Here is a 27,645-nt window from a genome sequence, read left to right on the forward strand (position 1 = left end):
AGAGTCTTCCTCTAGAACAAAATGAATTCCACTTAAAAGATCTCCACAATATGGCTTTGATCTACTCATCCAATCTTATTTCATATTACTTCCCTTTACTCTCTATTTTAGTTAAACTGCCTTGCTAGACGTTAGTTGTACATGACATTGAATATCTCTATCTTTGCACATGTGGTCCCTAAATTTGAAATTCAGTCTTTATATTTATCATCTTCCCATGGATGGTCCTTGCCTAACTCTCAAATATAACTCAAGAACATACTCTTACATAAGGCTTTTCACAATTGCTCATCTCTTCCCAACAAGATATTAGTGTTCTTTCCCTCACATAATTTTTTCCATCATACAAAATCAGAGATCTAAACCTGGAGAGGCCATCAGAGGCCATCTATTCCCACTTTCTCAATTTTACATAGCTGGAAACTGAGCCTTGGGGAGCTTAAGACACTTTCCCAAGCTCATACACCTAGCAATGATCAGAAACAGTTAAATGCAGATAGTCTGATTTTAAATACAGTGCAGTGTTTCAGCTTGACACACTGCTTTTTATAGAGTTAATATTTGTTTATCTGATACACAATGAATCTTCCCTATTCCCTTTTAGAATATATAGTCATTTAAGGCATACTAACGCAATACAAAAACATATATATATATATATATATATATATATATATATGTATATATATATGCATATATATATATACATACATATATATAAATGTGTCAAATACTACTTGTACCAATTCCTTCATGAAAGTGAATTCAAAGTGGTCAAGTTTTCTGATACTTCCACCCGATATAAAGCATGGGCTGAATCCATAAGATCTCCATCACTTACCATGTCATCCTTTCAGAGGTAGTAAGGTAGATTATTACTTTTTTGTGGAATTATGGGGAAAAAAACCCAATGACTTGTTTAGTCAAGGACAATGGGTTGAAATCATTGCTCTGATTTGGACAACTCTTGAATTGCCATGTCTCATCTGAAAAGTTACTCTATGAGTAGTTAAGTACATCTCTATTTTATGATCCTAAAATTGGGAGGACTTCAGTTCAAATTGTGCCTCAGACATTTAATGCTTACTAGTTGTGTGACTCCAGGCTAGTCACTTAACCCTAATTGCCTCACTTATACACACACATGGATGCATATCTACACACATATAGGTAATAGAACCTTAGTAATGGAGTGTTGAATTGAATTAAACATAGACTGTTATTTTCCCATAAACATAATAAAATAAATATAGATACATAAATATATGTATGTATACACATGTGCATACACATATGTATGTCATATGTGGTTTGTATGGAAATATAGATATTTGTTACTCAGGGTTTTATATGGATTATCTCAATGCAACCTCACAATGTTCTTATTTTAGGCATGACAAGTGTTATGATCCCATTTGGATCCAACTTAGAGATTAGGTGTCTTGTTACTAAATTTAGTTTACACAGAATGTAATCAATGAAAAGAAGACTCAAAATTCATTTAAGATATGGAATATTAGTAGATGGTAGATTAGAATCAACTAATATGCCCCACCCAAATCTTTTAGTTCTTTGGCTGAAATTCACTAGCTGAAGAGTTCCTAACCAATCAATGGTTTATGAACTTGAATGTGGAAAAATGTTATTTTTCACTAACCTCTAAATAAAATTTAGTATATTCTTCGATTGTGAATGTAGGCAACAAATCACTGTAATTTTAGCAGAATTTGTAACTTTGTCATCAATAGAAATAATTGATATTTTCATATATTATAATTGATGCAGATATCTTAACAAAATCGTTTGTGTTCATCACTACTTTAAAATAATTTCAGTTATTAGATCTACAACTAGTTCACACCTAACCTCATTTATCATGTAAATAGACTATATTTCAATATTATAGGCTTACTTTGTAATCCTAAGTATTTTATGCATCTAAAAATGTCATTCTGAGTGCCTATGTTTCACCAGACTGACAAAAGCATCCATGAAAAAAAAACCTGGTTAGAAATCCCTGTGTTTTGATACATGCATATACATATATATAAGTATATATATTATGTATATATAACTATATACACATGTTATATGTAATGGTAGGGGAAAGAAAAAATGGGAAAAAAGAAAGTTACATATTAAGTATTCTATATTTAAAAGGAATAACAAATTGTACATAATAGATTTATAATTTTATGTGCATTGATTTTTTCTATTCTACTATGTGATAGAAATGTTTGTTTTAGATCTTAATTTCATAACAAAATAAAAATAAAATTTTAAACATAAAATAAAATCTCATTAACCTAAAAATAAAAAATAGATAAATAGTGTATCTATCTTGGGCCTTGCCTATGTGTTCTGAGCTTTGGATCATTTTATCTTTTTTTTAGGACTCTTTAATGTAGAACTTTTTATGAATGAAAAAAAATCATCTCCTATGAACTTAAATGTTAATATTTGCAGTAATAATAGCTAACATTCATATAGTGCTTACTATGTGCCAAACACTATGCTGTTTTTCAATTACCATCTTATTTGATGCTTACAATATCTGGGAGGTAGGTGATATTATTACCCCCTTTTACATATGAGGAGACTGAGGGAAACAGATTAAGTAATTTACCCAGCATCATAGAACTAGTAATTTGAACGCGTGTCCTTCTGACTTCATATCATGTCACCTAGTGGGAGTTGAGATCATCAGAAAGCACCAGAGTGTGACATATAGAAGAACATTCACCCATATATTTTTACATTAGTTCAACGCCTCTTTTGAACATAACAATTTGTATTTATGTACTTAATATATATGTACAGAACTGTACTTAAAAATTCTGGCAAAAAGAGCATTTCCTATAAAATAGTTGCTGGAGGGGAAGGGGAAAAAAAAAGCCTCAGTGTGGAAGCCCAGATGTTCAAAAAAGCAAAGACCCAGGACCCTGTGAGGCAGTTACCAAGGGGAGGAAGTAGGATTATGGGATCATACCTAGGACCTATGTGGCCACTTAATACTATCTCCAAGCTCTAATTTATCAATAAGATACTGAGATTCTTGGACCAATGTTTAAAATCACACAGAATTTAAATCTGATTCTCTAATCCCAGACCCAGTATTCTTTCCACTGTACTTCATTTGGGAAATAACATAGAAAAGGATTCCCTTGGATTATAAACATCTTGGGGTGAGGGAAGAAAGAATCTTGCTAATGATATGGTAATTGATACTGTCCCATGAAGGAATTAGTGCTCCAAATCATAGTCCCAATGTGAAACCCTCTTGCCCACTTCTAGTTGCATCTTATGTGTGCATGGATGCGGCAGAAGAAGCATGATGGAATCTCAACTTTTCTAAGTCATCTCTGGTGTAATGGCAGGAGTGTTAGATCTGACCCCAAAGGATTTGGGGTTGATCTCTGGCTGGCGCTTACTTAGGTGACTGACGTTAAATTACTCACTTCCTTACTCTGAGCCTTGGCTGCCTTATATGGAAAAGGGAATAATATAAGATGGCTCTTAAGATAGAGGGTTTAGGAGCAGCTAGATGGTGAAGTGGATAGAACACCGGCCCTAAAGTCAGGAGGACTTGAGTTCAAATCCAGCCTCAGATACCTAATACTTCCTAGCAATATGACCCTGGGCAAGTTACTTAACCCCAATTTCCTCAGGAAAAAAAATAGAGGGTTCAGGACCTTTCCAGCTCAAATATTTTGATTCTATGAACTACAAACATCCATATCATGGCCAATTTCCCTGGGGATTTATTAAGGTCAGCCTTGAGAGAGAATGTGCTAATTTGACTAATAGTAGATAGTTGGCAACAACAGTTACACACACACACACACACACACACACACACACACACACACACAAACTCCAAATATTGTTTGGTGCTACTGATACAAAACCTTCAAGCTTGAACAAGCTGCATTCTATTAAAGCCAAATGGGTCCTCAGGTTCCACTAATACAATAGTCAACCCCCAATTATTCAAGAATCCCAGAACCATTTTATTTGACAGCATAGTTGGCCTTCCTCAAAATCTTCTCAACTCACAGGAAACCCCTTATATGACACTATTCATTTAAAGAATCAATATCCATGTGTAGAGGGCTGGAACTTTGGAAAAGTATACTTGAAAAAATAAACTTGAAACAAGGTGTTAACTCAGTGGAATTAATGAGATAATGGTTCTCTAGTTCACAGATATCTAGTTTAATATAATGATATAATCACTCTAGATTGGCTTATACTCAGTAAACTGTAATGTTGTAATTGTAATAGGGGATTTAAGGGCTGAGAGAACTGGGGACAAAGTCAGACTCAGGGGGAGACTGGTTGAGATTGGCAGACTGTCAGACTGCTGGAATAGACTGGGTCAGACTGAGAATGGGTCTGACTATGACATAAAGCTTGTCCAAACATTGCATTTATGGAGCTCCTTTTATTGTATTAAGTGAGGTATACCTGTAGTGGTGATATAGAGCTACAAAAGGTCCATATGGAGGGAAAATACTCTTACCGTCTTGTTGAGTAAAGACTCCCACAAATCCCTCCAAATACTTTTAAGTAATAACTAAATAAATTTTAGAGCATCAAAACTCATAAAAAGATGAATTAAAACAATTTTTCTAGCCAAAGATAACTTGGAAGATTGGCAGCAAATGTCTGTCACACCAGGGGGAGAATGGAGTTTAGTCTGGTACAGGTTAAGCTAATGCAGTCCCAGCTCCAGCAAACCAGAAGTACTTGGGAACCTTGGAATCAGCAGCAGCAGAGACAGTTTCCAGATCTCTCAGTTCCACAGAAACCAAAGGTGATTTGGAAGGTTGCAGGAAAGATTTGTCTCACCAGGGTGAGAATGAAATATGGCCCAGGTTGCAACAGTATACTGCTGGCCCCAGAAAACCATAAGTCAGCCTTGGAAGCCAACAAATCATCATCTTCTTCATCACCTTCAGCAGCAGCAACAACTTCTGTAGATCTCAGTCCACTGGCAGTAAGAAGGTCAAACAATTGGTCACAAGAAAATTATAAAGGTCTCTTGATTAGCCCTGAGACAGGACTCTGTTGCTTCACCCATACTCAGATCTGAGGCAGGATCCTGGCTCACAGTCCCAGGGCAAGGAAGAGTACTAGTTAAAGAACTTACAGCCACAGTAGAATGGAGACCCTCTTCATAGTTTCAGGACAGAAAAGAGTGCTTGTGATCACTCACTGATTTGAATACAGGCCAGAAACTATCTTGGAAGAACTGAAAACTTATGAGAACCTAGAAATATATCTTGAAACAAGCTGCACAATATCCCGGAAGCTCGAAACATTGCACTCTCCACACTGAAAATAGAGCTGTACTTTAACCAAAAAATTTAAACCTAAGTAATAGAGTGGGAAAACGAGCAAACAGCAGAAAACAATTCTGATCATAGAAAGTTACTATGGTAGCAAGGAAAATCAAAACACATACTCAGAAGAAGATAAGTAAAGTCAAAACTCCTGCATCTAAAGCCTCCAGGAAAAATAAGAATTGTTCTCAAGCCATGGAAAAGCCCCAAAGGGATTTTGGAAATCAAGTAAGAGAGGTAGAGGAAAAATTGAGAAGAGAAATGAGAGTGATACAAAAGGAAGGATAAAAAGTCAAGGAGAAGAATTCCACAAAAGCAAAGTTGGCCTAATGGAAAAAAGAGATATAAAAGCTCACTGAAGAAAATAAATCCTGAAAAATTAGAGCAAATGGAAGGAAATTACTTTATGAGAAATCTAGAAACAATAAAACAAAGGCAAATGAATGAAAAAATTAAAAAAAAAACCAATGTGAAATATTTTATTGAAAAAATCATTGATCTAAAAATAAATCCAGGAAAGATAATTTAAAAATTATTGAACCACTTTAAAGACATAATCAGCAATAAAGCCTAGACATCATCTTTCAAGAAATTATCCAGCAAAACTATCCTGAAATTCTAAAACCAAAAGGTAAAATAGAAATTGAAACAATCTTGAAAGAGATCACAAGATAAAAATTTCCCGGAATATAATAAGCAAATTTTGGAACTCCCAGATCAAGGAGAAAACATTAGATTTTTCTATAGCCTATGTGTTTTGTTATGAACTTAGTAATGATAACTGATATTTCTAAACATTTTTCACTTGGGAAATCTCCTTCTTTAAAAACTTAGTATAGATTAATGCAAATATAGTCTATGTCCCAAGAGTCTTTCAAGGAGTCCTCAAGTTCAAAACTATTTTCATAATAATACCAAGAAATTATTTTCATATTAAAACAGTTACACTTTTCCAGTTACCTATTTGTGTGATGCCATATTTTCCTCATATATTTCAATCAAAATAACATGTCATAACAGATTGAATACAGAAATAGATAAGAATCAAATTGTTTTTTATTGAGCCAAACATTAGAGATTACAAAAATAGGTAAAACAGTGCCATTCTTCTCACTATATTTTTTGTTTCAGAAAATAAAGGGTTTTTTTTCACAAAGAGATGTAAAGCACATGATTTATTATTTTGAAATGAATCAATAATTCAAAATTTACCAATTTTTATTTCTAATATTATTGTCCAGTCACATGTGACCAATCCTAAGGACCATACTGTCCATGAGATTTTCTTGGCAAAGGTAATGTCTTCTTCAGTGGTTTAAGACAAACAGAGGTTGATGACTTGCTCAAAAATCACACAGCTACTGTATCTGAGGTCATATTTGAATTCAGATCTTCTTGATTCCAAGTTTGGCACTCTATCATCACACTGAGCCACCTAACTGCCTAATATTGTATCATTCTATTTATAGCTCATCTATAGCTCATTGAATATAGTATCTATCAATAGTTATAACCCACATAAACATGGAATCCTCCACAAATTTTAAAAATGTAAAGGAGTCCTAAAACAAAAAAAATGGGAACCATTGGAAAAATGAATGCGATATTAGATATAGACCCTTTCTCTGCCACTCACTAGCTATGTGACACTGGACACAATCCTTTAAATTCTCTGAGACATAGCTATCAGAATTCTGGTAGGTATGAAAACTCCCTACATCAGTTTATAGGCAGATTAGTATAATCACTAATCTGCATTGGTAATTCGCATGTTTGATTCTACTAGAACTGATGAGGAAGGTATAGCATAGGCAAACTGGTAAGGCCAGTGTCTCCCTATATTAATGATACAATCTTCCTTCTCAGTTTCTATCCTCAAACCTTCCCTAAGGATAGTCTAAAACTTTAACCCCTCTGCTGATCAATTTTTCTTCTTTCTCACCATGTTAAATATAGGAGCATCATTGTCTTCGGATTAAGATCTTGGGGGACTGCTACTATTGTGTTTCTGGACTCCCTGAACCTCGTCAGGACCATGCCCACTGCTGTGTTGAAATGGGGCTCAGTATGATCAAGACCATCAGGTAATTTGAACTTTGGTCCTGTGGATAACTAGTGGTTCCACTTATTTATTGCTAGGTAGCATTTAGTCTTTTTATTTTTTTTTATTTTTATTTTAGGCTTTGAGAAATGGTCATTCTCTCACACACATTATCCTTTCTTCACTCCAATCAAACCAACCTATTTTCAGATCACTTTAATATCAATTAAGTAAATAACATTGTAATAATATATGCATGGCAACCATGAAGTACGAAGGATATAAAATGATAGATTTGGGGGGTGTATGTCATCTTGATATTCCCCTATAAAAAGAAAAGTCCTTGACCCAGATTATGTACTATTTGCCTATCATTGTGCTGGATCCTGATCATAATTCTTATAGTTTGAGATATAGGGAACATCCAAAATAATATACAATACATATGATAAAGACAGTAGACACCAGTCAATATATAGTTAATTCTAGTCACAGGCAGATACAGTGTACTGCTTTACACATAATCAGTATATAATAAATATTTGTTGAATCATATTTTTTAAATACTTAGTGGGATCAGGGAATATTTTATAGAGCTGCAAAACATCTTATTTGAGGGATTAAAAGTATGGGCATGAATTCAACATTTCAAATAACTACAATCTTCCTTCTCAGCTCCAACACTAATGTTATCCTTAACTCCTTTCCAAATACATTGTCAAATAATTTTGTCATTTCAATTTTCATATCTCTCATGTAGGTTCCCTTTCTTTCTACTCACATAGCCAGAGTCCTAGCCCAAACTCTCATCTCCTCTTCCCTAGATTACTGAAGTAGCTTTCTATAGGATCCTTCTGTCTCACATTTCCTTATTTCAAGCCATGCTCCACTTAGCTACCAAAGTGATTTTTTCTAAATTTAGATATGAGCATGTCACCCTGTTCTATAAGTTCTAGTAGCTCCTTATTTCCTTAAAGATCTAATATAAATTCCTTTACATAGTAGTTCAAGTACTTCATTACATTATTCCACCTTAACTTTTAAAATCTTATACCATACCCTCTCCCACTCAAATTCAACATGTCTAAAACAGAATTCATTTTTCTCCAAAACTCCTCCTCCAAATTTCCTACTACTGTCAAGAGAATATTGTCTTTTCAGTTATCTGTGAGCTCCAGTGGCCCATTGTTACCTTTGGAACTCAATATTAATTTTGTAGAGCTTGTACTTTATAATGTGTTCCCTTTCTAATTTTCTGGTTTTCTTACAACCCACCACATAATCTACAACCCAGTTCTTTATTGTAGTTCCTCAAACATGGCACTCCATCGTCCATCTCCATTTATTTACTCTGGTGGTCCCCCATTCCTAGAATGTTCTGTCCCATCATTTTAATTGATTCTCTTATAATTAATTCAGTTTAAAGCCAGTCTTTGACAAGAGGCTTTTGATAGTACCTGCAGATGTTAAAATTCTCACTTCTTAGTTACCATTCATATCTCTATCTTTCTCTTTCTCTCTCTCTCCTTTTCTTTTCTCCCTTTCTCTCTCTCTTCTTTCCCCCCCCCTCTCTCTCTCTCTCTCTCTCTCTCTCTCTCTCTCTCTCTATATATATATATATATATATATATATATATATATATATATATATATATATATATATATATATATATATATGCAGATATGAAAAATATATGTATATATTCAAAATACTATACATATGTACATGTGTAGTTATAGTTATTTATATATTATCTCCTTCGATGAGGCTATTGTAATAATCTAAGCTATTGATGACAAGATTTTATATTAGAGTAGTAGCAATGGGAATAGGAAAGACACTGATGGATAAACAGAATATCAAGGTGAATTTCATCATGATTGATTCACTATCAGGAGGGAGAGAGAGCAGAAAAAAATAACTTCAAGGTGAAAAAGTTGGGAGACTAGATGACTAGCAGGTGTCACTGACAGAAATCATGAGCTCAGAAAAAGGGATAGGAGAAGGAAAATATAATTAGCTCAGTTTTTAACACAATGGTTCTACACCAGAGACATTCCTATTGATGTGTCCTGTACATGTGAGTGTGATTGTCAGGAACTAGGTCCAGATTGGAATGCTTACTTAGTGTCCCTCTCTTATCTTCCCTGAGAATACTTCAGATCCTTTGATGGTAAGGATTGTGTCATTCCAAAGCCAGAGGAGTCTTGGGTTGATTGGAAGACTGTTTATAGCAGAGAACCTTTAAAGCATAGGACCAGTTCATTGCTTCCTTGTTCAGCATAGCTTATAATGGTAATGGGCTATTCCACTGTTCCAAGTGTGTCCCTCTTCCCATTTGCCAAGTTTTCAAAGTAAGAACATACTAAAGAATTGTAATTTTTTTCTTCTCTCCCTCCTCATTTTTATGGGTCCCCTTTTTGCCCCCAGCTCCAACACCTATTCATGATGGTTTTTACCTGTTTCAGTGCTAAATGAAGGGTATTTTTTCATACATGCTGATTCCACTTGTACTAATTATAGTGTGGAAAAGAGATCTTCCCTATGTATTGGCTCCCTGAGCAGTGTTAACTCACTGTAACAATAAATAGTTTGCAGTCACCTGTCACAGAATGCAAGGGAAAGACACCATACTGAGATGCAGTTCTTACTTAAATCCTTTTTCATTAAAAATTGGCCCCCAGACATATGGTAGCCAATCCTGCATAAAGTCATACATTTTTCTACTAGAATTTTGAACTACTTAGCTCAGTTAGTTGAAGAATAATTACCTATTGAATCATAGGTATTTTATGTGCCATCAACTGAACATCTTAACAAATGCAGAAACACTTTAAATGTATTGTGATAAGATGACATGGATCTTATGTAGCTCCAGCAATGGAGAACTCATTACTTGAAAGGCAGCCAATAGCATTCTGATTTTTATATCTTTTCCTTATATTAAGCCAATACCACCCATTGTCTTATTTCTGAATTTATACAAAATAAGTGTAGTCTCTCTTCCATGTGGCAAGACTTCAACATCTGAAAACCGATGAACCTTTTATTCTCTAAGCTCAACAACCTCATTTTCTTCAACAACTCCTTCCTTTTTTCCAGTCTTCCAGCCAACCTAGTTAGCATTGTCTAGACAAATTACAGCTTGCTAAATTCCCTTTTATAGTTAGTATTAAAAGCAGAGTATAATATGGGACTCCCATTTCAGGTTGGAAATACATGGAATAATGTAACTCATTACATAGGCTATAAGGCAATTAGGTGGTACAATAATTAGAAAACTGGGCTTGTAGGCAAGAAGACTTTTATATTCAAATCTGGCCTCAGATGCTCATTAGCTATGTGACCAAATGCAAGTCCCTCCATATTTGTTTTCTTCAGTTTCCTAAACTATAAAATGAGAATAATTGTAGCACCTATCTTATAGAGTTGTCTTGAGGCTCAAATGAATTAATATTTTTAAAAAGCATTTATGATAGTCCATAGCAAACGGAAAATGATATATAAATGTTTTTTACCTTCTTCACCTTAAATCCATTTCAATAAGTTAATGAGCATATATATTTTAATAATTCTGTTTTTTCCCAATGGCATATAAAAGAAAATTTTAAGATTTTGAGCCTAAATTCTCTCCCTATCCCCCCAAGGTAATAAGCAATCTAAGTTATACATATACAATCATGTAAAACATATTTCCATATTAGTCATTTTGTGGGAGAAAATAAGCAAAAAAGAAACAGAAAAATTGAAAAAGTAGCATTCTTGGATATGCATTCATACTCCATTAGTCTTTCTCTGGAGAAAGATAGATTGTCTTGAATCACTGTATTGCTGAAAATAGCTAAGTCACTCACAGGTGTTCTTCATATAATATTGTTGTTATTGTATACAGTATTCTCGTGGTTCTGCTGATTTTTAATTGCATCAATTCATGTAAGTCTTTATAGGTTTTTCAGAAATCATCATGTAACAGGAATTTATTAAGATCCTCCTATGAACCAGACATTATGCAAAGTACTAAAGGTATAAAGAAAGGCAAATAGTAGCTTTTTGCTTACTGGGAACTTACAGTCTAATGAAAGAAACAACACACAAACAGTTGTGTCCTAATAATCTATCAACAGGATAAATTGGAGATAACTAACAGAGGAAAGTCACTACAGCCTTACAAGCTTTGTCTCTTTATTTCACTTGGGGGACCAGGAAAGGGTTTTTCATAGAAGGTGGATTTTATATGATTCTCAAAGAAAATCAGGAAAGCTAGGAGATGAAGATGGAGAAAATTCCAGGTAGTGGGGAAAACCAGTGAAAATGTAAAAAAATTGAAAAGTGCTCTCAAATAACTCATTCTTTCAGGGGAAGACAACACAAGTAGAAGGTTTCAACTACATGTCAGATGGAAAGGTCCCATGATCTTTAGGGTACAATATTAAAACAATTATAGCTCATTTTCTTTAATGTTATTTCCATTGATAAGTAGAGGAGGAGAAAAGGGAGGAGGAAGAGGAGGAGGAGAAAGCGGAGTGGTGGTAATAGTAATAGGAGGAGGAGGAGTAATAACTATCATTTATAGTATATTTTAAAATTTGCAAAGCTTCACAAATATTACTTCATTTTGTCCTCACAGCAATCCTAAGACGGAAGTTTATTATTTGCATTTTACAAATGAGGAAACTAAGGTAGAAAATAATCAAGTGCCTTGCCTAGGTTCACAAACCAAGTAAATTTCTAAGACTGGATTTGAGTTCTTTTTAGCTCCAGGTCCAATTGTCTCTCTATGCACCACCTAGATGCCTCAAAAATCATACATCTTTTTGGTATTAAAGAGTGCCAAGGAATTTGGTGGTCAGAACTTTCTTCTTTGGTGAGGAGAGGGAATTTCATTGAGTTAAAGCTGTTGAGGATATCATTTCAATACTTGAAGAAGCAGGGGCCAGTTTACTTCTCTACAAGGACAAGATGCTGCTTCCCTAGACAATGGCTAAAGAGCTCAAGCTGTGAGCAAGACAGATGGTTTGGAGAGTTAATTGACAATTAGTGTTTGGAGTGGAGAGGAGGGATGACCTAGAAGTAGGGCCTGTGGTTTGGGAAACACTTATACCTAGGACTCTGGACTTAAGAGTCCAAGGATGTCTTTATTAGGATGTGAGTGGAGTTGTTGACTGAGGTGATTTGATCTGCCTGCCATGTTGTCTCTTTTATCTCATTAGTTCAATTAGGTTGGCTAGTCTGTCCTGTCAGTGGTAGTTGATCATTAGCTGCTTTGGTAGTAGTAATAATGGTGGACCCTTTTTCCACAGAGACTGTCCCCCTTCATGATAGTTGCAATACCCAAGATGGAAACAGGGCTTGTGGAGGGAGGGGGTACTTCTCTTTTAGAATCTTAGTTGAATGGGTTAAAGTAGACAATATTTGTCATTTCCTGTCTCTAATTCATTATGTAAAATAAGTCTTAGTCTGTCAAATCCTATAATTAAGGCTAGAGATTTAGATTCCAAAGGTCAGAGACATGATAGATCTGATCAGGAATTCTTGGCCAAAAATTAGAACTAAGTAAATATCAAGGTTGTGACTTAGGAAAACAACATTAAGAAGGAAGGAGTATAAGCAAAGTACAATGAACATCTTAAAATTAATTTTAAGAATTGGGATTTAATTATTAGAATCTTTTCAATTTGTTTTCCTGCTGTCATTTTAATTTTTTGACTTTTCTCCACAGCCCTTCCACTAGCCATTGTGTGCCCCCCTGTGGTCATTCATAGTGTAACAATCCCTTTACTATTCTTTCCTGAAACTCCCACTGACGCAGATAGATGAGCATCCTTTCCTTAGGATTTTAAAGAACTGTGGATCCACTAAATCTTAAGGAACTGTGTCTTCTATCACTATCACTTGTGAGACCTCATCAATGTGTTTCCCCTTAGTAGCCTGTTAGATTTGAATAGCTTTTGGGTAGAGGTATTTAGTGAGAAAGAATACCAAGAACAATGGGTACCAATTTCCTGCTAATCAGGGTATATCTCTATCTGTTCCTGCATCTCTAAGAAGAGTGGGTGCAAGCTTGACATATAAAGGCAGTGATGTTGCTACATAAAGAGTATATTGTCATATACTTTTTTCTTCATCAAAGGAATTTTCCCTAAGTGTAGCTCTCTATTGGATTCTAAGAATCAATGCCTTTTCTAGAGTACACAACCAGCATTCATTCTACTTTAAAGGATTACATTTTAATAATATTTTGTTTTTTTCCAATACATGCAAGACAGTTTTCAACATTCATTTTGTAACAAGTAGAAAGATAACTATCTGAGTAAAGAATCACCCTTAAGAAGTGTGATCCTTCATGTACAAAAAAAAATGCAACCCTTTTTATAGTGGTAAACAACTAGAAATTGAAGCCCTAAAAGATTTGTTCTGTTCACTATTTTCATCAGTAACTTTAATGAAGTCATAAAAGCTGACATGAAGCCAGGAGTGATAGATTCAGAATCCAGGGAAATCTCAATGGGCTGAAAAATGAAACTGATGGAACAAATTTTGATTATCTTGAATAACAAATCTTCCTTTTGAGTTAAAAAAAATGAACTATGCAGAATGTTAAGGAATGGCTAGAAATAGAATAGAAAAAACATTTAGAAAGTTTAGAAAGTGATACAAGTGGAAAAGACCTTTCTTTGTTGTTGTTCAGTTGTTTCTGTGGTATCTGCTTTTTTTCTTAAAGACCATTTGGGATTTGCTTGCCATAATATAATTCATATACCATTGAATTGGTATAATTGGAATGCTTCCACCATTTATTTTTCCAGCTTCTTACAGATGAGGAAACTGGGTCAAGGAGGTTAAGTGACAGAACTAGTAAGTATACACACACACACATACACACATCATCATCATCATCATCATCATCATCATCATCATCATCATCATCTACACATCATATACACACACAGATGCACTTCACACCTCTCACCTTAACAAAAGACACCTATTTACTCTCTTACTTGACTCAGTCTGTTCTCACACTGGAAGGTCTAGATTCCTAGAGAAAGACCAACACTATTTGATTATGTTCAAATTCTTTCAGGCCTAAAGATAATTATGTTTTGGAGAAATAGGCTTCTTCTACTCGCCATTAGCTCTTGAGCCCTCACCAATGCAATTCTATTTATAAAGTCTGTCTCTCACAATAATGACTCTTTTGGATCTTAAACAGAACAATTTAGCAACATTTTTTAAAATTGTAATATAATAAGCATTTATATATTAAAGCAAATGCATGAATAGTAAATGTCATAATTTGCTCATAAACTTGTCTTAGAATCTCTCAGCAATTCATTCAGTATCTCTGAGGGAACATGGATACACACAGAAGAAACCTTCCAAGGAAGTGCTTTAGTAATGAAAAACTGTGTTATCAGGGTAACTCATAGACGGTAAACTGTTCTCTTTCAATTTCAGGAACTGTTCATAAAAAACACTTTTATGGTTGTAACATCTGTTGAATAGATGATTCCACTGTTAAATAGTTGATCAGTGCTATGTTTAACTAACAACTCTTTGGGCATGCCATTTCAACTGTATTCACTGAGTAACTTGTATAATTATCTGCTTCCCATCTGTCCCTCTGATCAGATAGACTTGCTCCTCAACAACACTGTAGTATAGCTATGATTTCTAGCTTCAAACTTAGCTGATATAGTTCTGAAATCTGTCCTTTCATGCCTCTTTCTCTAATCTTTTATATTTCTGCCTTTAGACTTGGAGTCTTCTATGTGAACAACCCTACCACAGTTTAGAATTAGTAATCAAATTCTCATTTTCTCTCTATAATCAGATAAATTATGTTCATTAGAAAATAATAGAATGGAATAGAATAATAGAATAGCAGTCTTTCAATATACCACAGCTTGCCTCATTCAAAACTCAGGAACTGCTTGTCTCAGAACTCTGAATCAGAAAGTAAATGTTTTAGTGATGACTTCTCTTAGAATTGTAAGAAGATTTAATTTTACAATAATATTTAAAGGGACAGAACATTATCCAAGTATGGAGAAGCCTGTTTTCTGAAAGTTGGTCACTAGGTGATAAATTCTGGTGACCTATTTTTGAAATGATGTCCAACATAATTGAGCTTGCAAACCATTCCTGATTTTGAATATCATGGTATCACACATCTTGACTGACTTTGACAAGTAAGTGTGAGTGTAGATGAGGGGGAAGGGTATTCTAGATTCAATTCTTAATACTTAAAAGGAGCTGGTTGTTAATTTTTCAGTTGGAATTGGCAAAGGTATAATCAAAATCAAATTGAGAAATCACAGAATAAAAAGGATTTTAGAAATCTAATACAGTTGTTTTGCTTCTCCTTGCCCCCGTGCCCTACATTGTATAGACCATGAAATGTAAGAGTTACAAAGAATCTTAGTGTATCCCTCTTCTATATTCAAATCAAAATTAACTTTATTTTGTATTTGTTAGACTTAAGAAAGTAATGGAGAAAATATTGAAGATTAAATGTAAAATGTATCATATAAACATTTTTGGTTGATAAATGTTAACCAGTACACTCCAGGGGAAGGTAATCAGCATGGTGAGAGAACGCAAAGCACTATAAAAGTAATACTCTAAGGCATTGGTAGTATTTAGCCTGAAGAAACAAAAACCTAAAATATAATTTTCAAAGATTTCAAGGTTATTATGTAATTAGATTTATTTTGTTTGATCCCAGAGGGAAAAATTAAAACCAATGGATAAAAATTTCAAGTATGGAAGATTGTAAATCAGTAAGGGAGAAAATGAATTCTAACAATTAAAACTTTTCAGGAGTGGACTGGCATGCCTCAATGGATAATAAATTTCATTTTTGATAAAAGTTGGTCTTCCAATGGTAGCCAGATCACATTTTTCAGGATATTTAAAGAAGTTTTATTATTACATTCTTTCATCTTCTTGCCCAAAAGGTCAAAAATTAAGGTCCTTTGAAAGAGAGATAACATAGTTCAATGGAAAAATATCAACTGGGCTGATTTTTTTTTTTTTTAGAAGATCTGAGATTAATTTCCAGGTGTGTTAGATACTCACTGTGAAGTTTTTCATTTTTAGCTTTAGTTTCCTCATCTTTGAAGTACAGAGGAACACAGTAAGATTTTTTGTAACTTTTACATTTCATGGCCTATAAAATGCAGGACATGGGAGCAAGGAGAAGTAAAGCAACTGTATTAGATTTCTAAAATCCTTTTTATTCTGTGATTTCTCAATTTTCTGGTACAACTTCTGACCCTCAAATTATGTACTTAAATTAAAAATGTCTCAGTTAATGAAGAATGAGATTTTGTATCTTTAAAGGTCATTTTTCCCCATGACTTCTTTTTTCTTTTTTACCAAACTGAAATTAATGACAACTCTCAAAATAGGATATCTGTGAACAACCTTAGAAGGCATCTAGAACAGTGCTATTAAACTAAAATTGAAATGGCTACAATATTGTCTTAGAAAACCACAAATTGACATTATTTATGCTTTATGTCATAGGATGAGCTTGATGATACAATAGATGGAATGTAGACCTTTAAGTCTGGAAGATCTGAGTTAACTTTAGAAACTAGCTGTATAACCCTGGGCAAGTCACTTAACTCCTATTTGCCTGGAGAATTCTAAGTGGCTTACCCACAGTGGCTTAGTCCAAGACTCTGGCCTCCAAGACCAATGCTTTGTTGACTTCACTGTTGCTTGGTGACCTACCCAACAATAAGAATATAACCTTTGATACAAGAAGCACCCAATCAATGAGCGATTCGATTAATTTGAATTGTCTACAAAGAATTAATAATACAGTAAAGGTACTGACATTATTTAAAAAAAAAAAAAAAAAAGAATCCTGGCATTCTTTGAGCACCAACAGAATCTGAGTCACTGAACTAAAGTAAAAAAAAAAAAAAAGCACAACACTGTTTTTCTCTTTGGTAGTATAATTATAGAAGTGAATGTACTATCTGAGACATGTCATTGATCTTTGCTGGATCAAGGTATGATTTGGTCAATCTAACTTAAATCCCTAATAAATTACTTGCACTAAGACTGGGGGGGGGGACTCTGTGAACATCTAGAGGATAATAGAATAATGTACTATAATTAGTATTGGTTATGATAAATAAGCCCTGCCAGAAACATTTGATTGCCTTTGCTTTTGTTTAGAAACTCCCTGTGAGCTAGATGAGTTAGAGACTTAATATATCTTTATTTTTAATGAAGCATTTAATATAGCATCATGAAATATTGCCTATAAACTTAAATTAATTAAATTTGACTTAGTTATAAATACTTGTGCATAGATTAAGAAGCTACTTAAGATGTTTCATCTCCGTGTAACCATAGTTCTAATTTAGAAAGACACTGAATTGAAAAGTATGAGGGTAATGATTGTATCCAATCTTATATAATATCTTTATTAATAATCTAGGAAAACATTACCTAAATAATTTCTATAATCAAAGAGAATAATCATCCAAGCAGTATTGCCAAAAAGACCACCAAATCCCTACAAAGATATTACTATGCTTGGTATAAGAGGAGCAGTGGATTTGAGATTCAGAAGAATTGGTTCTGCCATTTGCAAAAAACCATTTAAGGTCTCTGAAACTTAAGTTCCTCACAATCATTCCATGAACAAAGCATAGTGATATAAAAAATTTTCCTATATATTTAGAAGAACAGTACGTTTAACATATAATGGATTGCTTGCTGTCTAAGGGAGGAGATGGGGGGAAGGGGAGAAGAAAAAAACTTAGAACACAAGGTTTTGCATTAGTAAATGTTGGCAACAATTTATGCATATATTTTGAAAATTAAAAAAAATTTAATTTTTTCCTAATTTATAAAATGGTGATAGTGATATTTGTACTAATCTACTTCATAGGGTAGTTGCAAGGGAAGTACTTTAAAGGTAAACCAAAAAGTGCTATATAAAATATTGTTATTATCTTAATTGAATGGGAGCACATATATGAAAAGGATTTATAACTGTATGTTGTGCCCTCAAAACAAAGGCTCTGATTTCCATTTATCAAAATTCTCACAAATAGTTATTTTTGGTTGATAGTATTCTGACCTTTTCCCTTCTTCTTATTCCAAGAATAAAATCTCAAAATATAGTTATCTATACAGAAAAAGAAAATTAATAGATTCTACTTGCCATGCAAGTACTCAGGCTAACAATGTGCCAATTACAAAACAGGCTTAATTTATCAATAGCAACAATTACAATAATTTATCACAAGCTAATTCCCAAGCATTGTGTTTTATTATTTGCCCTGTCACTGCCTTTTAAAGTCCTCTAAGCTTTACCACATCTAAAATCTGCAGATCCCTTTTACTTCTGACCTATTAAGATGACCTTAGAACATTGGTCCTTAATATCTGATCCTCTTCTGCATCCTTACATACTTAATATTTCTGAACTTTCCCATCTGTTCTAAGAATTGAACATTTTTTATATGTTGTTTTGCTCTTTTACAGTATGAACTCCTTGAGAACAAAACTGCCTCCTTTGTTTTTCTATTTGCCTACTTAAGGCTGAGCATATAGTAAGCATTTTAAGTGTTTCATTTATTTATGCATAGTCCTAAAAGGTAGATTACATAGATGTTTATAATCTTTTTTTTAACTGAAGCTCAGAATAGTTAAATGATTTGACCATATTTATTAAATGTCAGAACCAACATTTGAATTCTGATTCAAAATCCAGAATATAATTTATTGAATATGTAGCATCCCCTGAATAACATTATAATTTACATATCAGGATGCTATAAATGTTTCTCTTCAGTCATTTCAGTCCTGTTTGACTCTTTGGTGGATCCATTTGGAGTTTTCTTGTAGAGATACTGCAATCATTTGCCATTTTCTTCTATAGTTCTTTTTATAGAAGAAAACTGAGGCAAATAGGACTAAATACTTTGCCGAGGGTCATACAGCTAGTAAGTGTCTGAAGATGACTCTTCCTGATTCCAAGTACTGCATTCTATCCACTCTGCCACTGAGCTATTTCTATATTCTGCAAGTTGTATTATATTATATAGACTTAGATTTGCAAGGAATCTATTCTAACCACATAATGACTTTGAACTCCACCGTCCTCACAAATGGCCGAATAGTTTCTCTTAAAATTGCCTTGTCTAATTGAAAGCTTTTCCATATGTTGAATCAAAACAGTCCCTTCTTAGGCACTATCTACTGATTCTAGTGCTGTCCTCCTCAGGCACAGTTGGAAACACAAACAGAAAAATCAATTTCCAAATAAATATGAAAATACAAATGGTCTTGATTTCCAAGAGAGAAGACTATGGAACCATGGGGGCCCCTGCAATCAATCATCCAGCTCCAGGAATTGCATTGGATTAAGAGAAGTGGCTAGAAGTTGTTAGACCTGCTAGAAATTGTATTAAATGGCATTTCAGAGTCAGAATAACAGAGAGGTTCCTAGACCTAGGAAGACCAAACTGTTTGAACCTAATAGAAGAGATCCTAGATGAAGGCTAGGAATTGATATTTTATCAAGTTTAACCTTGTCAAGGGAATTTCACTCTCTGATGTCCAGCAGACTTCATCATTGTCAGAACAAAATGAATGACAGTGAGGACTTCACACCTCATTTAGAGGGGTTCCCATCTGTGGCAAAATAAAATTTCCATCTCTGGGACACAACAGATTCAGGACACTATCTAGATTACATGTAAATGGGATACATAATCAATATCCAGCAAATCAGAAAAAGGAGTGGTAGAAGTGAGCGGGAAAGAACTGAGGAACCTAAAGCAAGTCAGTGCCTTCTAACATTTTCTATCCTCCTTTCTTTTTAGCTTCTCCCCATTTGAGTTTGGATTTTGTTCTCAAAATAGCTTCTTTTCCTGCTTCTGTTTGACCCTATAGAACACTGAACTCAGCTTTCAGGTCCTGTAGAGATGGTAAAAGTGACTATGGACTTATTTAATGCTATTCACTTACAAATAGTTTCCAAGGCACTGAAACAAGGCCCAGGGAAGCTATTTCTAGGTCTTCGAAGACCAATGAGGCAGTCCAAAGGGAGAGCTGTTCATAAGTCCAATTCTGTGAAAAGGATTTAAACAGAAAATAAAGCTCTCTTTGTAGCTATTTTGACTTCAATGCCCAATGTACCTTTATTAAGGTATTTGGAAGAAAGTAGGGAGAGAAACAGAAACAATGCTAATTAAATAAAAATGCTTCCAAGTTCATGACTTCCCACATGACATGGCTTCTCCATAAAACTGTATGCATGTAAATGTAAATTATTTAACTTTTTGATGATTATTATTCAATAATATGTTATGTATATTATATTTTAATAAGTTTTATCAACCAGGTATAATGAAAAAAGCACCAGACTTGGAATTAAAGGAATTGGTTTTTATTGCTGCAATAAATCATTTGATATTGGGCAAATCCCCTAAATTCTCTAAGCGTGTTAAGAAATGGGGTTTATTTGTACCTCAAACATTATGATCACTATAAGCAAGTATGGATTCATCAAGTGGGGATAAAAGGCCCTGTGATAAGCAAAAGGTACTTAAATTGGCTTCCATTTGGGAGAGAGGGGAATCCATGGATAGATTTGAGGGGGAAATACATTTTTATTTTCCATAATCTCTAACCAAAATTAAGTTGTTGTTTTTTTTTAAAAAACACATTATTTTAAAACATTTTTCTGAGGAGGGGTCATAGGTTTTGCCAAACTGCCAAAGGCGTCTGTGACATTAAAAAAAAAAAAAAAAAGATTAAAAATCCTAGTGATAGTCAGATTTCATTATCATTTTTTACAGAGTTATCAATCTGATAGGAAAATTCTACAGATATCTAATGCCAATGCAAGGAACATCATTTAGAGCATAGGTGGGCTAAACACTGATTCATGTAAGCTCTCAGTCTAATGGAGGAGACAACATGAAATCAATTATGGATGAATAAGTTAAATTGGGAATGATCAATGAGCAAAGTCCCTTACATTCAGAGGGAATCACAAAAGGTTTCCTGTAAAAATTTAGCAAATACTGGAAGATAATCATGGAGACCAAGAAGTAGATAAGACTTTATAAGTAGTATAAGAATTTCAAGCAGAGGAAACAGCCAGTGAAAATGCACATTAATTTAAAAATGGAAGTGTCTTTTGTAAGGAACTAGAATGAGGTCATTGCCACTTGATTTCAAAGTGCATGGTAGGAAATAATGTATAAGAAGATTGTAAAGGTAGTGGAGGGCAGGTTATAAAGAGTTTTGAATGCCAAACAAGATTTTATACATTATCCCGAAGATAATAGTGAGCCATTGGAGTTTATTGAGTAAGGAGGCTATGTTATCATATTGACCCTTTAAAAAGATCATTTTGACAGTTGAGTAGAGAATAGACAGGACAGAGAGACTTGAGGCAGGATGAATCATGAGGTGATGAATACTATAATGCTTCTATAATTTAGTGAACAGTCTTTGACCATTACTATGGAACAGGGCTTCTTAAGCTTTTTCCACTCATGACCCCTTTTTGTTGAAAAAATTTTTATGTGATCTCATGTATGTAGGTATATAAAATAGGTATACAAATCAAACATTTACTGATAATAAATCATAAATTTTATTTTGAAATAATTCTTTAGTATACATATAATTTACCATTTATTAAAAATAAAATCAAATTTGCATATTAATGAGATGAAAGTGATTGCTTACTTTCATATAAAGAATTAAATCTTGGAGAATTTGATACTTTTTACTGCTGCCAAATTTTTCACCACCCACATTCATTTACATGACCCCATATGGGATTGTGATCCTCAGTTTAAGAAACTTTGCAGTAAACAAAAAATGCATAACTCTCTCTCTCTCTATATATATATATATAATTATGTAGAGGGCTAGAACTGAGCATATGCAAGGTAACCTAGCACGTGAGGCTAATAACCAACTGGACAATTCTCTATTGCCACATGTTTGAAGGATGACCTTCCCCAACTATTCTGTGCCTCCCTGATTGGTCAGTGTGGACAAAGAAGGGGAAGTGAAATCAGTGGGTGGAGTAGGAGGAGGAGATTGATTCATTCTCCTGGCAGTGGAGAGAGAGGAAGGAGGTGTGGAGATTGCTAGATCTAATCCCCTGACCCCTACTGCAAAAGACCAAGAATAAAGACTTTTGCTTATCCTGACTCCTGCTTATTCTAAGATATCCAAGGTCCCAACATAATTATATATGCTTTATATCCAAATTGGTAATAAACTACCCCAAACTTTGGCTTAAATTGTCCTTTGATAATCAACATGTAGACCAGACAGCACTAGGCCCATTTAACATTTGTGAGAGCTTGTTTTTTTGACTGCTGAGGACCTTGAGGGCTCAAGATGACTTTAAACCATGATGAGGTTTTAAAGTAAAACTTTGAAATAGAGGCTGTAAGTATAAAATGAGTGTTTTTATTTTTGTTCTCAAGCTCTTCCTGAATTGATTTATAATTTGATTATGCCTCCTCTTTGAATAATATGTTGCATAAGTCCTCCACGTAGGACATAGGAGATCCTTTCATTCATTCATCCTACCATTACCAACAGTTGCTTCCTGTGGTGGAAGGATTGCCCACGCTATTCTGTGAGCAATTGTTAAAGATTTGAGTGTACACCCATTTATTCGTGTTTTTCCAGAGGAAATCATTATAATTTTTTTCAGTCCTCCTTCTTATTAAATCCTTCTATCTTGTCTATAGGGGAAAGAGTTTAATTCATTAAGGAGTACTATGATATCTACTACCTATGTGATTTCAAAGTATCATAATGAAAATGTACTAAGTGACTTGGAAGAATAAATCCCTAGCCTACAATGATGAATAAACACATTGGGCCACTCACTTAATCAACTTGACCTGTCTCCATCCTTGGAAAATGACTCAAAATTACTTGGTCTTTAATGTCCTTTTAAATACTAGGGGCATTTTATGATCTTTTGAAATAGCCTTTTCTGGACCTTCAACAACATTCCTATTTTGGAGAGTCAGCACCCAAGAAAGTAATACTGTCCCCTCTCAGCAGTAATTTTTATTGAGGTATCTGAAAGAGGGGCAGTGTGGAAATGAAATGAGGTAGGGGATTGAAGAGTGGGAGAAGGAGGAGTACAGACATTGTTCTGACCCAGAATAGCATGGCATGAGTTATTATTGTCTTTTTTTTTTTCAAGGAAGCAATATGTGAGTTAACACAATACACTTTTCCCCATGATATTTCCCTGGGCAAAGCATTAGTATTCGTTCATGTGGAAAGGAATGTCTGGTTCATTGGAAAACATTGGTAACTGAATAGCTCTTGCATCATTTTGTCTGTATATTAAACATCTGTACAAAGAGAACCATACTTACCAGGAGGTCTTATAGGATGACAATCTAGCTGTGCTGAATTTAGAATAAATTTAGACTTAGAAGTCTCCTACTGGGGGGGGGGGGAGAAATATATATGTATATAAAATATATATGCACACATATGCACATGTATGTGCATATATATATGCATATATATATATATATATATATATATATATACACACAGATATTCAGATTTTATCTAGATATATAGCCAGATACATTTGTAGACCTGGAGATACCTTTCTGATGCTAACTTGATCATATAAAATCATTTTCAGATACTTTAAAACAGGTAAGGGAAGAGTACAAATATGGATGGAAATTAAGAGTCATGTTCTTACAGGACCCACACTCCATGAACAGAAGTCATTGCGAAAATATAGTGCAAACTCCTCAGATTTCTTGCTGGTCTCACCTATGTACCTATTGATTTTTCATATTTAAATGTTTTACTTAATAATTTTATTCCCTCTGGACAAACCAAGGTGAAGGACCAGATCATATTTTTGCAAGGACTGGAAGAAAAGATAAATGGATAGAAACAAAAGATTTGAAAAAGGAAAGGATTAAAGTCAGAATCAGAGAGAGGACAAATGGAATCCTCTCAAAAGCATTGAATACTCTGATTTAGAAAGAAAGAATTAAAATTGGCAAAAATGAGGAACCCAAGGATTAATTCTTCTCAATCTCAAGCCCTATTTTTAAAATAACATAGCTTTAATTTTTTTCATTATTTTTTTTCTTTTTTTCTTATTTTGGCACCTCCATGGTTATTGAATAAAACACTGGGTCTGAAATCAGGAGGACATGAGTTCTAATCCAGTCTCAGACACTTGCTATCTGTGTGAGCCTGGACAACTCCCCTAACCTCTATCTACCTCAGTTTCTTCATCTGTAAAATGTCAATAAAAATAGCATTTACTTCCTAGGGTTGCAGTGAAGATAAAATGAGATATTAATTATAAAGCACTTAAGCACAGTGGCTGACATATAGTAAACACTATATAAATGTTGGTTATAAAATAAATGTTCAGTGATTGTATGATTGTTTGACTTGGCAAACTCCAACTAACACAAATGTTTCCATGTGCAAAGAATAGGAATATTATATATATGAAACTGTAAATTCCATTATGTATAATGAGTTGTGTGGTTGTGCATGTATGGGTGTATTTTAAAAATATACTAAAGAACTGATAAATTTATTCACTGAGATCTGAAGCCTAGACATTCCAATTCCCAGTATCAAAGCCAATGATACAAGTGTATTGGAACTCAATGACACTGATAGTCTAAGATCTTTACACCAAGGAAAGAAGTAAACACTTTGTGGATATTTACTAAGGTAAGCATTCGAGGACATCAGACAATCAATTGATTTGAGAAATCCCTTTTTTGAGAAGACCTGTACATTTTCCTTTTGAATAATAAAACCCCTCCAAGACCATCCTTATTTTCCCTTTCAAGACAGTGTGTGATAGAAGGGCAAGGGAAAGGGGAAGGAAGGACAGAGAACTATTGTTTTGGAAATGTGCAGATAGAATTGACCACATTTATCCAGCTGCTAGATTCAATTGTCATAGTCTGCCTCCTCCCCCACCCTCATTTGTGGAGTTCATCCATTGATTGGTCCTTCCTGGCCAGAAGGATCCATTCATCATGACAAACTAGGGCCTTCTTCCAGGTCACTTAGTAAATTTCTTTATAGTGGATTGAGGTCATGGCTTCACATATTTAAGTGATTCAGCTGTTCTTATCTGCTCATGGTCAATTAATTGAATTGAACTGGTTAGGTATACTGATCCCACTGTGGAGGAGTATTATGATATATGGAAAGGTTATGTGTAAATAATAGAAAAAGCATTGGACCTGCTGCCTCTACCACACTTTCTAGCTGTAATATTACTTTCCTATTTGTTCTAATCTTCTTGAATTTTATTCCTCTTTAATTACTCTCTGATTCAGTTATACCTTCTTACTTGCTGATCCTTAAAGAGTCTACTCCATCTCCAAACACCATGGTTTCTCAATAAATGTCTTGTATGTCCAAAATTATTTTCCTTCTTGTCCCTGCCTCTCAGCTTTCTCAGCTTTCTTCACAACTCTACACACATCCCACCTTTGACAGAATAATCAATACCTTCTCTCTGTGATTACTTTACATCTCCTCTATATGTACTTGTTATATGTAACTTTTCTCTTTCATTAGAATAGGATATTCTTAAAAGCAAAAATAAATGTGTTTTTCCCTTCTCATATCTCTAACCCTTGGCACCATGCCTGATATACAGTACACATGTAGTAAAAGTTTATTAACTTATTGATAGAGTTCTCTTATCTCACCCTAATACTTCTCTCAAAGTCACACATAATTCATCTAGACCATATATTTACCCCACAATACATCATTAACTCTTTTCCAATCATCCATCTCTTCAACACTGTAAACACAATCAAGAAGGTAGAATTGTTGTTTTTTTTGTTTTGTTTTTATTGTAGTGTTTATTTGTATTTAATACACATTGCTTTATGAATCATGGGGATTGCATCATGGGATGAACCACTGGGAGAGAAAAATCAGGACAAAAGAGAAAAACCATGGGAAAAGATTAAAAAACAGACAAAGTGAATATAATATGTATTGATTTACATTCAGTCTCCTTAATTCTTTGTCTGGATGCAGATGATATTTTCTGTCCAAAGTTTATTGAGAATGTTTTGGATTACTGAAATACTGAGAAGAACCAAGTCTTTCATAGTTTTGATCATCATACATTCTTGCTGTTATTGTATACAATGTATTCTTTGTTCTGTTAGTTTTTCTCAGCATCAGTTCATGTAAATCTTTCCAGGTTTTTCTAAAATTAGCTTGTTCATTTTTATAGAACAATAATATTCCATTACCTTCATGTATCACAGCTTATTCAGCCATTCCCCAATTGATGACCATCCATTCCTTTTCTAATTCTTTGCTACCACAAAAAGAGCCACTTCAAACATTTTTGCACATGTAGATCCTTTTCCCTTCTTTGTAATTTCCTTGGAATACCGGGTCAAAAGATATGCACAGTGTTATAGCCCTTTGGGCATAGTTCCATATTGCTCTCCAGAATATTTGGATCATTTTACAATTTCACCAACAATGCATTAGTGTCCCAGTTATCCCTCATCCCCTCCAATATTTATCATTATTTTTTCTTGTCATCTTAGCCAATCTGAGAGGTATGAGATGGTACTTTGGAGTTGTTTTAATTTGCATTTATGGCTTTCCTTTGAAAATCTGAAAATGTGTGTTTATATCCTTTGACCTTTGACAGGTAGAATTGTTAAGGGAACTGGTGGGTTTTGCTAATAATTCCAATAAGGAAATCATTATTTCTTCAACTCAAGGATTCTCTGCCAACATTATATAAAACCATAAAATTCCCTGGTGCTTTTAACCTGGTTTAACCTATCTTTTTGTTTAGCAAAATGTCATTTAATTAATAGAGACTAAAGAGGGAAAATAAAAAACACATTCTTTCATACCAACCAAGTATATATCACTAGCAGAAAAGGAAGCTATCATTGGTAACATATATAACTTATATAGCCTGGTCAATCTATGCTGTTATATGGCACCATACCAACTCAAATACATCTCTGCCCCTGAATGTCACTTTATGCTTCCTCACAAGACTATCGTGGTCTGTTGATGAGCTGTTTTCTCCACTGATCTATGAACTGCTTTCTCTATTAAGCTTCAAGTTGCTAGTGTTTTCTATTAAATAAATCTTTTCTTCAGCATTGTCATCTTCTACTTCAGAATTTAGTACTTCACAGTCTCTTCACCACAGAATAATGGTGAGA

General features: G+C 34.1%; 1 protein-coding gene across 2 annotated transcripts in view; it reads left to right on the forward strand.

The window, feature by feature from the left end:
* The window catches only part of ADCY8 (adenylate cyclase 8), a 411,706-nt gene that overhangs the window by 211,799 nt on the left and 172,262 nt on the right, over positions 1–27,645 (forward strand). For both annotated transcript variants that reach the window (XM_074265464.1, XM_074265467.1), the window contains exon 5: positions 7,302–7,429. In XM_074265464.1, the coding sequence (XP_074121565.1) occupies positions 7,302–7,429 (128 nt within the window). The remainder of the gene's footprint in view (positions 1–7,301; positions 7,430–27,645) is intronic.

This window comes from Sminthopsis crassicaudata, chromosome 1 (genome assembly GCF_048593235.1).
Source record: "Sminthopsis crassicaudata isolate SCR6 chromosome 1, ASM4859323v1, whole genome shotgun sequence".
Classification (NCBI taxonomy): domain Eukaryota; kingdom Metazoa; phylum Chordata; class Mammalia; order Dasyuromorphia; family Dasyuridae; genus Sminthopsis; species Sminthopsis crassicaudata.